The sequence below is a fragment of the Pimephales promelas genome, chromosome 3 (assembly GCF_988280905.1).
Source record: "Pimephales promelas chromosome 3, fPimPro1.hap1.1, whole genome shotgun sequence".
NCBI classification, from domain to species: domain Eukaryota; kingdom Metazoa; phylum Chordata; class Actinopteri; order Cypriniformes; family Leuciscidae; genus Pimephales; species Pimephales promelas.
Window position 1 is genome coordinate 21,253,481 of NC_142771.1, and position 16,757 is coordinate 21,270,237.

General features: G+C 35.8%; 1 protein-coding gene across 1 annotated transcript in view; it reads right to left on the minus strand.

Annotated features, from left to right (window-relative positions):
• Position 1: 1 nt before the first annotated feature.
• Positions 2 to 16,757, minus strand: part of nubp1 (nucleotide binding protein 1 (MinD homolog, E. coli)) — a 29,131-nt gene continuing 12,375 nt past the window's right edge. The window contains exons 7-11 of the mRNA XM_039686811.2: positions 14,573 to 14,727; positions 13,765 to 13,875; positions 9,943 to 10,045; positions 9,564 to 9,647; positions 2 to 591 (exon numbers count right to left, since the gene is read on the minus strand). Of these exons, the coding sequence (XP_039542745.2) occupies positions 542 to 591; positions 9,564 to 9,647; positions 9,943 to 10,045; positions 13,765 to 13,875; positions 14,573 to 14,727 (503 nt within the window). The 3' untranslated portion in view covers positions 2 to 541. The remainder of the gene's footprint in view (positions 592 to 9,563; positions 9,648 to 9,942; positions 10,046 to 13,764; positions 13,876 to 14,572; positions 14,728 to 16,757) is intronic.

The window sequence follows — 16,757 nt, forward strand, 5'->3', positions numbered from 1 at the left end:
ATCAGATGTCTTAAAGAATTTATTATCAATTTTTTTTTACAAAGCATTCAAACCCAAACTAAACATAATGACAGAAAAAATGTTTTCTGATAATAAAGCATCATAACTCTTCCTGGTCTGCTGAAACATGTCCATTTAATTATAGTAATAATTATATTTCTGTTTCATTTTCATCATTGGCACTTTGCAAACTTGGATTCACGTACAGCTCCGCGTGACATGCGTCGTTGAGCTCTACATTTAAATCCATTTTAAACAGGAATTTTTTTTAGATACATTATTTTAGAAATTACAAAACTATATTTCAAATCTCCCTTCTCAAAAAAATATTTTTCGAAATCTGAGATTTGAAGAAAACTGGTTATCAGTCTTAAAAGGCTTTATTTTCCTGTAAAATTAATTTAGTATTGTGCAGATAATCATTCTTTTATGACTGGCCAAACAATAATGACTTTTGTTTTATGACTGGCCAATCACACTACTGTCTGAATTCATAGGATATCCCAGCTGCCTATAAAGACCTGGCTGGACGTTCTCCGTTTCAACAAGGATCATCTGCTGCGGAATGGGAAGAACAGTAATCTCGGATTTCTGTGAAAGAAAACAAAATGTGTTACTCTCAGCACAAATGAAGGCCAGGCACGTAACAACAGCAAACTTACTAAACATTAGGTCAAAATAGCAAGATATCCGGATTCTACGGAATACACACTTCTGTAATCTGCTTCTTTAAAAAAATAAAAAAGGGGTGAGAGGGAGTGCATTCTCAGAATCTAAACTATTTCCTTGAGACCCATTTTTTTTAACAGAGCATATTGTCTATTTCAACAAGTGATCTCTAACATTATGCAAAACATACTCTCATAGGTCATTCTAATAGATACACCTTTCTAATATTAAAGGGTTAGTTCACCCAAAAATGAAAATTAAGTCATTAATTACTCACCCCCATGCTGTTCCAACCCCGTAAGACCTTCGTTCATCTTCGGAACACAAATAAAGATATTTTTGATTGAATCTGAGAGCTGTATCAGTCCTACATAGACTGCCTAAGGGACTGGCTCTTGACGGCCCATAAAGTCATTAAAGAAAATGTTTAAATATTCCATGTGCCTACAGCGGCTCAATTATAAGTTTATCAAGCGACGAGACTACTTTTTGTGCGAAAAAAACATAAATAACGACTTTATTCGACTATTCCATTACTTCCTTATGGGCGCATGCGCGAGAACTGAGACGAGGACGTTCTTCTCCTTCGACTACTTTTTGTTACCGGCTGCTCCGCTTAGGAGTATTACCGCCACCTGCCGTATAAGATGATGTGCTGATATAGCTGGAAGCGCAAAACTTTCTGTTTACAAGCAGAGGAAGCTACGCGCTGTACATACGCTTTTCAATTAGCGTATTTTCCGCACTATAAGGTGCACTTAAAAGCCTTTAATCTTCTCAAAAAATGACAGTGTGCCTTATAATCCGGAGCGCCTTATATATGAATCATCATTTTATACGGTAGGTGGCGGTAAAACTCCTAAGCGGTGAGCAGCCGGTAACAAGAAGTAGTCGAAGGAGAAGAACGTCCTTGTCTCAGTTCTCGCGCATGCGCCCATAAGGAAGTAATGGAATAGTCGAATAAAGTTGTTATTTATGTTTTTTTTTCGCACAAAAAGTAGTCTCGTCGCTTGAAAAACATATAATTGAGCCGCTGTAGGCACATGAAATATTTAAAACTTTTCTTTAATGACTTTATGGGCCGTCAAGAGCCAGTCCCTTAGGCAGTCTATGTAGGACTGATCCAGCTCTCAGATTCAATCAAAAATATCTTTATTTGTGTTCCGAAGATGAACGAAGGTCTTACGGGGTTGGAACAGCATGGGGGTGAGTAATTAATGACTTAATTTTCATTTTTGGGTGAACTAACCCTTTAATGGCTCTTTGGGGCACATTTTTAATGACAAGGATTCAGCAACATTCTAGAAACACTCCTGGTCCAGTTTTTTTTTTTTGTTTATTGTCAATTATTTGGGAGAGGTACTCTTATTGTGTAAATTTAACATCAGTAGAGACACATCGGGAGAGGTTATGATTGTATTAATCAACGTATAAAAAAAAATTATATCCTTAAACAAAAGCATATCCTTAAAGTTATTATATTTAATGTGAATGGAATTTTGAACCCAGCTAGGAGAAGTCAAAAACTATCAAAAATGAAAAAGGAAAATGCACAGATTGTGGTCTTACAAGAGACACATGAAAGCAGAACATAAAAAGTTAAAGAGAATGGGATTTTCAAGGGTGTATTATTACAGGGACTGGAACATTCGTCTCAACCCAAAATTAGATTGATCAAAAAACACGGCCGCCACATCATTACATAGGAAAATTAGTGTCCTAATGACAGAGTTGGGCATACTAGATCTATGGAGAGATGTTTACCCATCCGGATGCGATTATACTTTTTATTCATGCCCTCAAGACGTATTCAAGGATAGACTATTAAAGAGAGATCGCAATAGAATTCTAAGATGTGATATTGGACCTGCATGCAGAAAGTCAATGAAGAAAATGTTTAAATATCCCAAGTGACTACCGTGGCTCAACTATATGTTTATCAAGCGACGCAAATACTTTTTTTGCGAAAAAACAAACAAAAATAATGAGTTTATTTGACTATTTCTTTTCTTCCTTGTAGGCCAGAAACGAGATTTCCTTAGATTTCCACGACGCATGCGCGAGAATTGCGATCTGAAGTAGTGTAAAGCAGATCGCAATTCTCGTGCATGCGTCGTGGAAATCTAAGGAAGTCTCGTTTCAGGCAAACAAGGAAGAAAAGGAATAGTCGAATAAACTCGTTATTTTTGTTTGTTTTTTCGCACAAAAAGTATTCGCGTCGCTTGATAAACATATATTTGAGCCACGGTAGTCACTTGGGATATTTAAACATTTTCTTCATTGACTTTCTGGGCCGTCAAGAGCCAGTCCCTTAGGCATCCAATGTGGTAGTTATACAGCTCTCAAATTTAATCAAAAATATCTTCATTTGTGTTCCGAAGACGAACGAAGGTCTTACGTGGTTGGTACAGCATGGGGGTGAGTAATTAATGACTTAATTTTCATTTTTGGGTGAACTAACCCTTTAACCCCCTAGATGCTCCAGAGGCGTAACCTCTGACCTATATATAGCAATTGTAAGTCGCTTTGGATAAAAGCGTCAGCTAAATGAATAAACGTAAATGTACCTCTGTCTTGTTCTATACATATTAGTGATAACCCAGGAAGAACAAAAAACATAAGTATCCTTAATACAATCATTCTAAATAACCCACAATTTCAAACCCAAATGAAGGAAGACATAAAAATGTTTCTTGAAGAAAATAATAATGGGGAAGTTAACTCGGCTATAGTATGGGATACCTTAAAAGCAGTCATTAGGGGGAGAGTTATATCCCTTTTGTGCTTAATATGAAAAGAAATTAAGCAATTAAGACTAATGAATCTCAATAATAAACTACAAGACTTGAGACACAACACAAAAAAGAACAAAAACCAAATCTGATGACTAAAATAAAGAAAATTAGAAACAAAATAAATATACTGTATTCACAAGAAATCAAAAGAAAGATGGTATTTACAAAACAGAAATACTAGTAATCAGGTTCCAAGTCAACTAAACAAGTTACTGTACACACAACCACACCAAGAGGATGAGCAAAAAATTGGAAAATACCTTGATTCTCTCAATTTACCAGTTTAAAAACATTAACAAATGCAATAACTGAGACAGAGCTAAATAGTGTCATCTACAAGCTCAAGTTAAATAAGTCTCCTGGCCCCGATGGCTTTCAGTCTGAGTTGTATCAGGCTGTGTTAACACCAAGCCTTCTTCGGGCTTGCAATAACAATAACAAAGGGCTTGCAATAACAAAGCTTTAACAAAGGCCAAAATGCCTCTATCATGGAGTGAGGCAGTGATCTCAGTTATCCCAAGAGAGGGAAAGGATCATTTAGAATGCAGTTCATTTAGATCAATTTCATTTCTGAATGTTATTTACAAATTATACACAGCCATCCTTGCCAAAAGACTGGAAAAAATTCTCCCTCAGGTTTATTTCTCAAAGACAAACTCATAACATTAGACTGTCACTGCACATATTAAATCACATCCAACAAAACAAACTTGAAGCCCTTTGTTTAAGCTTAGATGCTGAGAAGCTATTTTTTTATATAAGGTTCTTGAAATATTTTTTTATAAGCTTCTTGAAATATTTGTCATGCACAAAAAATATGGGCATCTATACACTGTATAATAAACCATCAGCCTAAGTAAAAATAAATGGGTATCTTTCAGACACCATTAGAACATGAATCAAGACAGGGGTGTCCAATTTCACCACTACTCTTTGCGCTTTATATTGAACCTCTTGCACTGTGTGTGGATAAGGAATAATGAAAATATCAAAAGGTATTCACATAAATGGAGAAGACCACAAATTAGCACACTATACGCTGATGATATTTCGATTTAAAGGGATACTTCACCTCTGGAAAGATGAATGTGTATTTAAAATGGGTCATTAAGTAGAAGAAATGTAAAATTATTTTTTTTAATTTTGGGCTTTTTAGACTGAGAAAAGCCAGAAAATGTATTTTTGGCTTATGTGGATGAAAAACAACAACTCCCATGCTTCACTGCCCTAGGAGGCCACACCTACCGGTAACAGAGCGCAGTAGTTAAACAACAACAACAAGGCTACTAGTGAGTCTCCGTGATGATTCTGCAAGAAAATGTGTTTCGAGATCGCCCAAAATGTCTGGGATTCGGCTTTTGCGTTCTACAGTCGCCATTCATTATGTTTACTGTGGCGAGCAGGACGAGACTAGGGCTGCGGGAGAACGGTGCGAGACCGGTGGTGTGATTACCAATGAGCGACACCTGTGAGATGCATCGGTTTCGTATCTTGCGACATCGGAGGATTTTTTCCAGACAAAAAAATACATAAATCTCTCGTCTCAGGGGGATATGGGGGTGGAAAGCAAGGTAATTTCAAAATACTACAAGATTTTTACTAATACAAAGCTTAATCCTAAATCCTGAAGTATCCCTTTAAGTAAACCCACTAACTCATTTCCCGAACTAATGAACATTCTAGAGAAATTTGGCAGATATGCAGGATACAAGCTAAACATGCAAAAAATGTATGACTGGACTTGTAATTACACACCTCCAAAACACATTAGAGAGAAACTCCACCTTAATTGGGATCAGAAATCATTGAATTATTTAGGGATATATTTAACAAAAGAACACTGGCAGAGCTAAATTTTGATCCACTCTTAACAAAAATTAAGTGACATTCACAGATGGAACTCCATCTCTTTTCTTGGCCTAAAGATAAAAATCCTTCCACTTTATCCTTATTTATTTCAAGCACTCTCTGTAGAAATTTCTTCAAAACATGGAGGGGTTAACTGGTCCAAATTAAATAAGATAATTTCCAGATATATTTGGTAGGGGAAAAACCCAGGATTAAATTCAAAACATCATAGCTCTCAAAGGAAGGAGGTATGGCATTGCCCCATTTTAGGGATTATTTTTATGCAGCCCAAAGTAAACCTTTAATTAACATATGCAATCCAAAATATCATGCTAGGTGGAAGGATATTGAACTTTCAATAATAAATGATCCCCCAATTCAGGCAATATTAACACATAAATATTTGGGTAGATTTATAGATAAGGTGCAAAACCCATGGATTAAAGTCCAGTTAAAAAAATGGAATATGATAAGAGAAGAATATAAACAGGACCATAAACTACAAATAATTCAATGGTGTGCCTACGATCCTGAATTCAAACCTAATAGAATGGATCATCATAGAAGTCTTGGGTCACAAAAGGAAGAACAACATTCTCTTGCCTTACAGAAAACGGACACTTAAAAGATTTTGAAAGCTTATTGACGAAAGAAAATTGTCTCGAGACATTTGATTTTTATAGATATAAGAAGAAGAAGTTTTATTTATATAACGCCTTTCCAAAGCTCAAGGTCGCTTTACATGATATCTTCAAATTCATAATCAATTTGAACATAACATTAAAAATAAAACAGACTTTGTTTGATGATCCAATATTGAGGATATTCATGGGTATCTACCAAAACTATTTAATCAAGGGTGTCGTATCCAGATTTTATAAAGGCCTCAGAATAAAAAAACATCACTCCACAGAATATATTGGAAGAAAAATGGGAAAAAGAAGGTTTTTTAATATCAAAGGAGGAGTGGCTTGAGATGTTTAAATCTCTTGGAAATGCACCAATCGCATATCTGGCGGGAATTTCGGGTGGAAGTGTCTTATCCGATTTTTCATTAAACCGAAACAGAAAATAAATATTGAGGGCAGACACAACAAATGATGGAGACAGTGTGGGATTCGGGAAGCCAATCACTGGCACATATTCTGGGAGTGCCCAGCAATAAAACCTTGCTGGGCAGAGCTTCATAAAGCATTGGAAAGTTTACTTAACACTACCTTTCCCTTGCATTTTTCCAGGAAATGTGGATTTCCAGACTATATCTATTTGGCATTGATTATATGTATCTCACAAGGCATTGATTGGGAGATATCAATATCAATACCCCCCATGATATCTATGTTATGGAAAGAATGATTTTTTCCCTCGGTCTGTAGAAAAGTGTGTTCATTAAATTCTGGACCAAGTGGGTGGAAGATGTAAGGCCGTTACGGCCAGACTTTGTGGAGGCGTAGAACAAATTACTTTTTCCTCCTGAATGATGTCATTGTAATCTTCCTTGTAACTCTTCCCTCCCACATATTGGAAACTATAGTGTGCTTTCTCCCACAGTCTCTACCATGGACTAAGAACCCAAATTTAACACCTTTCAGTATAGAGTTGGAACATTAACTATACATTTGTCCTCCCCCAAGTTTTTGTTGTTGTTGTTATTATTCTTATTAACCCAGGGTTCCAACACAAAAAAGTGTTGACTGTTAGGAATATATGGTGTTGAAAATGACACTTTCAGAAATGTTTGTTTTAGAAAAGCACAACAAAAGTAGAGCTGTGATTGTTGCAATTCATTCGAGGGCCAACCACCAACGGGTATACAGGTTATGTAGAAATTAATGCTGAAATGCACAATGCAAAAACCATGCTTTTGATGTGATTCAAACACGCATTAACACTGTGCGATTTATAAAAGTCCTTTACGATTGTTGCTTGTCAGACTGTACAAACATTGTCCTCGCTGTACGCCATATCACATTGTAAGATCTCAGGTGTCATTAATATGTCAGTCTGCACGACAGTCAAGACCTTAAAAATGCATCAAATGATGATGCGTTCGGTGATGTGAGCTGAATTTAAATGGTGGCTACAAAGAAATCTCTAACGTTTATTTTGATCATGGCTTGTCTTGAAAAAAAGAAAACAATTTGATGGTCGTCGTCGTAGAAGTCACACTGCAGGAATGCGAGTCAAATCTTCTGCCACTGCCAGAATGTCGTCGGAGGTACAACTTTATTGCAATGGTCATTAATCGGCTGTCGGTGTTCATATCAAACTAACGATCAAAGACTTCAGATTTTAGCCAAGAATCAGATTTGTCTAAGATGGCCAAATTCGCAGTGTGTACCCGGCTTAATATCTTCATGTTTTCCTGATGTTCCAAAGCAATTGACTGGTTTTATCACATGTGGAAACACATGTGATGAATGAAAATAAATAAACTAAAAGTCCATGAACTGGATATAACTGAACATAATGGTGACAATTATAGGCTATTTGACGCAACACTGCCAGAGAAAGTGAAACTGAATTACAGGCGCGCGTGAAATGCACTGTACAAATAAACTTGAAGTACCTTACCTTGTCTAATACAAACAGTACAAACAGTATAAAAAATATTTTTTTCCACGAGATAAAGACCTACAAGACAATATATTTCTGTGTTAGTGCACAGTGTGACCAGTTATGTAATCAACAAATCAATTGTTGTGTTGACTGTCATTTGCCGAATAAAATAAAATGGCAATAACTTAATGTGTTCTGTTGTTTGTTTTGTCTGTTGTGTTTTTCTCCTCTGGCACAGTAAAAGATAAGAATATAGGCATTAAAAGTGAACGGACGAAGAAACATTTATAATCCCCAATGAAAGGACGTGAGTGAGGATTTTGCAAAAGAAACAAGAGATTCCATGTCCAGAGGAATAACTCATGGAATATTGTGAAATTCGTGGAAAATCGCAAATAGAATACAAAGCCGACATACAGGGGTTGGACAATGAAACTGAAACACCTGGTTTCACAACACAATAATTTGTTAGAATGGTGAGGGCATCATTTTGCATCCAAATACAGCACCAATTGACAGATAGAAGTCCTTCACAGTGACCAGAGGGATTATATTCCTCTTCCAGAACAGTGTCCAGGTCACTATATGATGCTGGTGGACTCGCTCCCCCAAAACACCTCAATAATATTCAGATCTGGTGACTGTGCAGACCATGGGAGATGTTCAACGTCACTTTCATCTTCATCAAACCCTTCTGTCACAAGTCTTGCTGTGTGTGTTGGTGCATGATCATGCTGATACACGGTTTGAGCATCAGGTGCTCATGATCCTCCAGAAGGGTTTGGTAGTCCTCGGCAGTGTCGTGTCCATCAAATACAATCAGGATTGTCATGATATTGGAGCTCAAACCATCACTGATCCACCCGTGCTTCACTCTGAAGATTGGCCGCCAGGCATATAGATGTGAAACCTCCAACATTGAAACAGTGTTTCAGTTTCATTGTCCAACCCCTGTATGGCTTAATTCTAATTTATGGACTCCCGTAGCCTACCTCACTCTTTCGGCACCAAAAGGAATCCAAATCGTCGGAATCCAAATGTCGCAATGTCTATGGAAACTTCATGGAAATGGCAATTCCTTAGGTAAACAAAGCTTTGTACTTCACTCATGTCCTAATATCTACGCAAAACAGCATTCATGCGCACAAAAATGTGTTTTGGTAAACCACTGCCGGTAGTATTCGGCCACCGCGGTGGTCACACTAACCACCGCACAGCCCTAAACAAAAGGGAATAATATTGGACATGTATGTACTATCCACATATAAGATGACTAGGCCCTATTGAAGATTTCATTTTCTTTATATATATATATATATATATATATACATTATTAATTTTATCTAAAAAAAATACATTTTTTTTTTTACATTTTGCCTCACATTCACTCATTCATACACTGATGGCAGTGTCAGCCATTCAAGGCGCCATCCAGCTCCTTGTGTGTACGGTCTTGCTCATGGACACCTCGACACTTGGTCAGGTGGAACCTGGTATTGAACCACCAACCTTCTGGTTTATAGACAACCTACATGAACCACTGAGCCACTGCCACCCATCTTAACCATTAATCAGGACTGTTAGGTAACACACTAAAGCAGAATTACCAGAATGGTTAGTTATGTCAGTTCCTCGCTTTATGTGTAGGACAGGTAAGTAAAGAAAGGTTTGCTGGCGTTTTGGATGACTCACTCTGGACTATGCTCTGATAGGCCGCTGCCGCAGGAGATTCTGGAACTTCAGTTAGGAAAGACTTTCCCTCGTCACAGCTTTTCCCTTGAAAAGAAAAATACAGAAGTACAATTTGTGAACTAGAAACTGCTGGCTGCTGACTTTTCCTCGCGTTTAAGCGGAACCACTGAAGGGAGTTTTTTGTACGCTGTAAATATAAAACAAGGAAACACTCTCACAAAATCAAGAAACGGGATGCACCACAGTGCTAAGGTGTAAATCGTTAAACTTCCTCATATCCTAAGCACTTAATGCGGAACAAATGTAGAATAGCATTTCATTACTATTTAATCTGTTTTAAAACATTCTCTTCCTCTGTAAAAGATTAAGCTTCTTGTACCTATTCGTGGGTCCAGGGGTACTCTGCCCAAAAGAGGGAGATTTAGTTCTTCACACATTCTCTGTGCTCCTCCTGTGGTCGGAGGAAATATCTGCGAAGTATTCTGTAAACAGAGACAAAGGGTATCAAAAAACAACACATAATGTGACAGGTCAGTCGTTTCAATGTACGACTTCCTTTCTTCTGTAATACAAATGATTATATTTTTTTTCCCCATGCAAGTACAATGGAGCTTTTAAAAAAGATGCAAAACAAAAGCATCATAATAAAGTAGTCCATGCAACCCAAGTCTACTGGAGATACACAACAGCTTTGTGTGATGAAGAAAACAGAATTTAAGTCGTTCTTCCCTAACAATCTTCCTGTCCAGAGATCTGTTAGCGACTGCAGAAGCGACCGAGTGAACGAATGATTCTGCGTGTATTTGTGAACTGAATCAGCACATTCATTTAAAATACGCTACTAAAAGAACAGTTTGTTCAGAAATTGAGGAGTGCTACTTCTCTGCGGACATCTGCAAATAACGATTTTAATAGCGTTCAAAAGTTTGGCAAGATTTTTTTTTATGTTTTTGAAAAAAAGTCTGTTATGCTTACCCGGGCTGTATTTATTTGATTAAAAATACAGTAAAAACAGTAATACTGTAAAATATTTTGACAATTGTTTTCTATTTGGATATATTTTAAAATGTAATTTATTCCTGTGATGCAAAGCTGACTTATCAGCAACATGACTCCAATCTTCAGTGTCACATATGATTCTAATGTATTGATTTGATGCGTAAACATTTCTTCTTATTATTATCAAAGTTGAAAGGTTGTGCTGCGTCTTTGATGAATAAAGTTCAGAGATAAATATTTTATATTTTAGTATATTTTAAATATACTTTACAGTCACTTCTGATCAATTAAATGTATGCATGCTGAATAAAAATATTGATTTCTTTAAAAAAAAAAAAAAGCTTACTTTAAGACATTACATTTGCCATTTGACAATAGAGGATTACATCTCAGATTTTTTACTTTATTTTTGGGAAGTGCAAATGCTGCCCCTGTTCTTAAAGGGGCAGCAGTATAAATGTGACGATTGCGACATTACTGCGAATCAAACAACAAAAGGCAAAGAGAAAATCACTCACAGCTCTTGAATGAATAACTTCAGCTTTAATAAGCATAAATCTATCTATGATAAACTTTGCAGTGCTATTTTACTTTTGATTAGTTTATTATAATTCTTTTTAGACGATATACCTGAATAATGTTAGTAGACCTTCCTGAAATTAAAGCACTGTATAGGCCTGTATAATGCGTATATCTTTGTTTAATTGTCTATCTATTGTTTAATATATCTATTATATATATATATATATATATATATATATATATATATATATATATTGACATAGGCTACATACGTACGTATCATCCTTGCTTGTAGAGAGGTGTTTATTTCAGCATCATATAAAATCAACAATAATGATAAATAATGTTAAAGCAAACACAGGTCTGGTATCGGAAAAGTATCGGTATCGGCCGATATCCAAAGTCAGGTATCGGGATCGGATCGGAAGTGAAAAAATGTGGATCGGTGCATCCCTAATTACAACTTAGACAAACAATGACTGACAGATGATAATTATATGCAACTATACAAAGAAACGATGAGATAACCAGTAACCAAGGAAACCAAAACTACATGGAGCAGAGAAACAGGAACTAAGGCAAATAAAATAGAATCTAGAAGTCCATAAACATGACAGAACTGAAGTAGATCAGCAATATCTTTGTCAGATTCACATAAAGATTGAGGTGAAGATCAGGAAAAATGCAAATGGTTATTACCAATATACAGTATAACAACAGTAAATTTCACTATAATCCTGATCTTTTGGATGCACGTATAGATGGAATAACACAAAGACCTTCATTTGTTTGGTGATTTGAAGAAAAAATTGAAGAAAATATTCCTTTTTAAGGTTTTACAGGTGCAGCATTATATTCCTACACAACAAGGTGGTAATTTATTGCACTTTTCTTTCTGTTCAAACAGCTAACATTATAAAAAAGGATGAAAGGGAAAAGAAAAAAAGGGCCCAAGGACTTATGTCATATCAATCTCATTGATTTTCATGGAGAGGATACACCATCTTCTAAATCCAGATGGGAAAAGGATTGAGTGTATTTTTGAACAAGATATTGTTTAAGAGGTTTGTGAAAATTCCTTAAGATGTTCATGTAAGAGCAGGCATGGCTTAAATCAATTTAAAGCAACAATATGTAATTTTTTCACCACTGTAGGTCGCTAACATGGAGTCATGGAAGTTGTTGTCGTCATGCAGATGGATCTAACGTTAATAATGTTTAAGGGGATATAATGTTTTTGGATGAGTGAATACATGTTTTTTGTCAGTATTGTTATATTTTTTTCTTGACAGTGGTGTGAATCAAGTCGCGATTGCTAATGAGAGACAGGTATCAGCGCCACACACGAGTCCCACGAATATAAAGAAATAAAGACATTTAATTCTTCCGAACTACCCGCAAATGCTGGATTACTCACACAGGTCAGTTTATTAGACGAATTAAACTTGTGAGGTAAACAAAGTTCACTTGGTCGAACGTTTCGCTGTCATACTAAACTGCATTTGAGTGTGTTGAAAGTAACAATGTTATTCTATGTGTTAGTTTGTTGGTTGTATGAGGTTGGTTGTATGAGGCTAGAAGTAAGCTAGATCAACATCATATTCAAACATTTCATCATGTTTAGATATATAACATTGATTCGTTTTATGATTCGTTTTATGAACATTGGCTCATCTCTCTGATAAAGTACATACCAGAGTGGCGTCACTGTCAAGTGGCATTTCTCTAAATTTACAAACTCTTGGAAAAATTTAGGATAATGCAAGTACACAATTTAAAGAAATGTATAACACTGTGCAAGAGTTTTTTGATACAATCTTTTTACATATTGTACTTTTAAGATTACATACTGGAGAGATTACATAAGATGATTACATAAGTGATTCCTATTCAGAATGTTGCATTGCCGGGATTTAAAGTAAAGGTTGTCACATTATCACATAAGTTGTGGGTGTGTGCAAAGCTTATAAACCTATTGGGAATATACTGTATGTACTACATACACTGATTTATATAGAATGTCATTATATACTGTAGATCAGTGACTACATACAATTAATATAGCTTTTATATTATATTATTATATTATATTTATATTATATATAGTATAGCTACACAATGGAGAGAACTAATATCTTGTGTTACAGTTGAAATCTCAATCTAAAAAAAAAAAAAAAAATTGTGAAGAATAGGTTCAAATGTATTGATTATATGAAAACCTGTGGTGCTACACTGATATATTATGTTGATGTAGTAATGTAACATTGATATTGTTAAAAACCCTGTTACGAGTATTATCACATAAGTACATTAAATACTACGTTTTTCTTTTTGTTAACTTTATTGGATGCTTTTTATTATTTTAATGTAATCTTTTTTTATTGATCTGCTTTATTTAAATCACTGCAACTACCCGCTCTGAAATTAAACTGCTGTCTAGTCTACCCAGAGGTAGAGGAAGATAGAAGACTGACTTTTTCTCCCTTCCACGCAAGGAAGTCACACAGTTTGGTATGATATGATGGTGAGTAAATTATGTCAATAAATATAAAACAAAAAGAAGAAAATATCAAGCTTCATCACACAAGCTCAAGCAAAACTGTTAACATACAGAAAACATTAAGGGTGATGTGTGCTGTATTTTGCCATAAGATACTGCATTTATACTTGTATACTGTACCTTGCATTTAGGACAAACAAAGCCACTCATGTTTTCAATCACACCTATGATGGGCAAGTTGACCTTTTTACAGAATCTGATCTCTTTTCTCACGTCCTGCAAAGACACTTCCTATTTGAGAAGGGAACGATAAAAAAACATTATACAGTGGCCGAAACATGCAGTAACATCTTAACAGGGATCATTGAACAAGTTTAATTGCTTGAATGAATTAAAAATACAGAAAATTTGTTTATGTTGGCTGATACTTTTCTTCTCATGCGTCACAACAATGGTGACCCTAACAGCTACAAAGCAAACATTAATGTATAATGTACCACTGGAATTGCAAAAAAACAAAAAACAAAACAGAAGTGTAAGTGTATGTACGTGTCCTTTCACACAGCTGCAGTGAAAGCCTCTCTAAACCTGAATGATTTTTGATGTTATTAATTAACTGCCTAGTAAATGCTCAGTAGGGAGAACTATTTGTTGGGGGCTCTGTTACACATGAGCGCAAATAAGAAGCACAACTTGTCTGAAGATATAAATAACTTTTTTATACATTGTTCACACCATTGAGTTCACTTCACTGGTCATGTGCAGGAAATCAACATTTTTTTTTTTTAAACAACTTTCAGTTAAGTGTGAAAACATGTTGTTTCCCATACTTCAATACATCTGAACTCATGATTAAAATCAAACTAGATTATTTTGCACTTCTTGTTTTTTTTTTATTTTATGCAAAATGATTTTAATATTTTTTTAATGCAAACTAGATCCCACTGTGCAAAAGCTACTTCCTGAAACATGAATTGTTGCTGTTCACCTGCGGGGTGGTGATGATGACCGCCCCATCTATGCCAGCGCCGCTGAGATACTGCACAATGGACAAATGCTCATCAGATGTTCCTGGGGGCGTGTCTACGATCAGATAGTCAACTTCTCCCCAGTCTACATCCCTCAGGAACTGTTTTATCATCCCTAAACAACAGCAAGATACCGAAAATGAGACAATGCACCATAGAAAATGTATCAATTTGCAAACAACTGCACTGATTAGCCTCTTTAGTTTGATCTTTTTTCTCTCTTTGAAAATGTGAATGCCAAATATGGTAACCCATACTCAGAATTTGTCCTCTGCATTTAACCCATCTAAGTTAGTAAACACATTGAGTAGTGAACTAGCAGTGGGAAGCCATTTTTGATGCAGCACCTGGGGAGCGATTGGGGATTCGGTGCCTTTCTCAAGAGCACCTCAGTCATTTCCTACCGGTACTGAAAATCAAACCCACAACCTTCAGGTTATCAGTCTGGGTCTCTAACCATTAGGTAACTACTCCCCCTGTCTTATGTGAAATGCAATCTCAGATAAGCAAACAGCTTGGCAGCCAAAATCCTTCTTTTTGCACACTTGTAGTGTTTTGATGCTTGATGTGCACCACAATAAAGCCTAATCTAATACGTTTGCTTATGTTTGTATCTCAGATGCCACAATTTTCTACATAAACTGTTATCCTTCAGCTAGACAGTACACAGATAGTGATTTACTTCCTCAAAAAAAAAAAAAAAAACCCACACATAAACAAGGAATTTTGATGCTATTGATGCTATCTTTTTATTCTCTTTTTTTTACTACAACAGAACTTGACAAATATGGTCAATCAAGCACTTCAGTTTGAGTGAATAGTATCTTGCATTTTTTCCCCCCTAGTGTTCTAGTTTAGTTAGTCCCATATAAATATCACTGCCTGTTTAGAAAAAAGTAAAATATTGGTTGATAGTGTCATTTATGGTCCAACATGTCACTCAAAGTTTCCCTTAAAGCTGATTCAACCATATAACTGAACCTCAAATGTTAAACAACAACAGCTATAATTAGTTAGATGTGTCAGTGAGATTGTTGCATCAATATATCCTTAAAAAGTTTCCGTTCACAAGAATCATTTGTTTGTGACTCGGACATCACAGCTTGGGTTGTGAACTTGTGTTCGATGTTGCATGCAGGAAACAGTGGCACATTAACCCTATTAACATTAACAAATTTATATCTGGAGAAATCACATATCGACTGACAAGATTTTACACTTTTGTTGCGAAATTATATTTTTCTACGCATTTGTGTCCATCTTAGATGCAGTCCAGAGATTTGGAGTATAATCCTGATTTTCTAAAACCCATTTCAGCCAGATAAGGTTATCAGCGTTATTAACAATAAGCCTTTCTCACAATTCTTTAGTAAACAGAAAGTACAGAGATAACAGAGTGCTTAGCACAGAGTAAATACACAGATAACACAGAGTAAAATAAAAAAAATCCATGTTTGGAATGATACCGTACAAAAATGTACTAGACAAAATCATTTTAGTTGCATAATAGTCACTGTCCTGCCAATTTACCCACCTGTGCTAAATAATCACACATACATACAATTTGGTTTTGTAACAGGTAAATGTCGGTGTCATAACTATATATATAAACTATCATATAACCATTTGCATTATATAACAAATAAAAAACAAAACAATTTTGCCTAAATCATACAAAGTCACTTCCTAAAACGCAAAAACAACAGCCGGCTCGACATCTGATAAACATGATCGAAAACGGCTATTGCATATTTCTGTGTACATGATTCAACACCAATCAAGAGTCATTCAGCTCACATATGTGCATCAATGGGGCAACTCAACATCTTGTTCATTACTGTATCATCAACAGTAAACATAAAGGAGATGACATATTCGACACATCTGTGAATCCTCACCACGGATGAGACATTCAGAAGATATCAGACAGTGGTTATAATACACAGCACAAGGAAGTGAAACTCATCTGGTCTAAACTTAACTTAGTGCTTCAGATAAACAGAGCTTTTCTGAGCATGTCATCACGAAACAGGATGTCAGTTTTTCTGTTCCTCGTATGGTCCACTTTAGACTCCCTCCCTACTAAACTAGTCTAATAACACTCTATTGCAGAGGTCTTCAATCCAGCTCCTGGCTCCTGGAGGG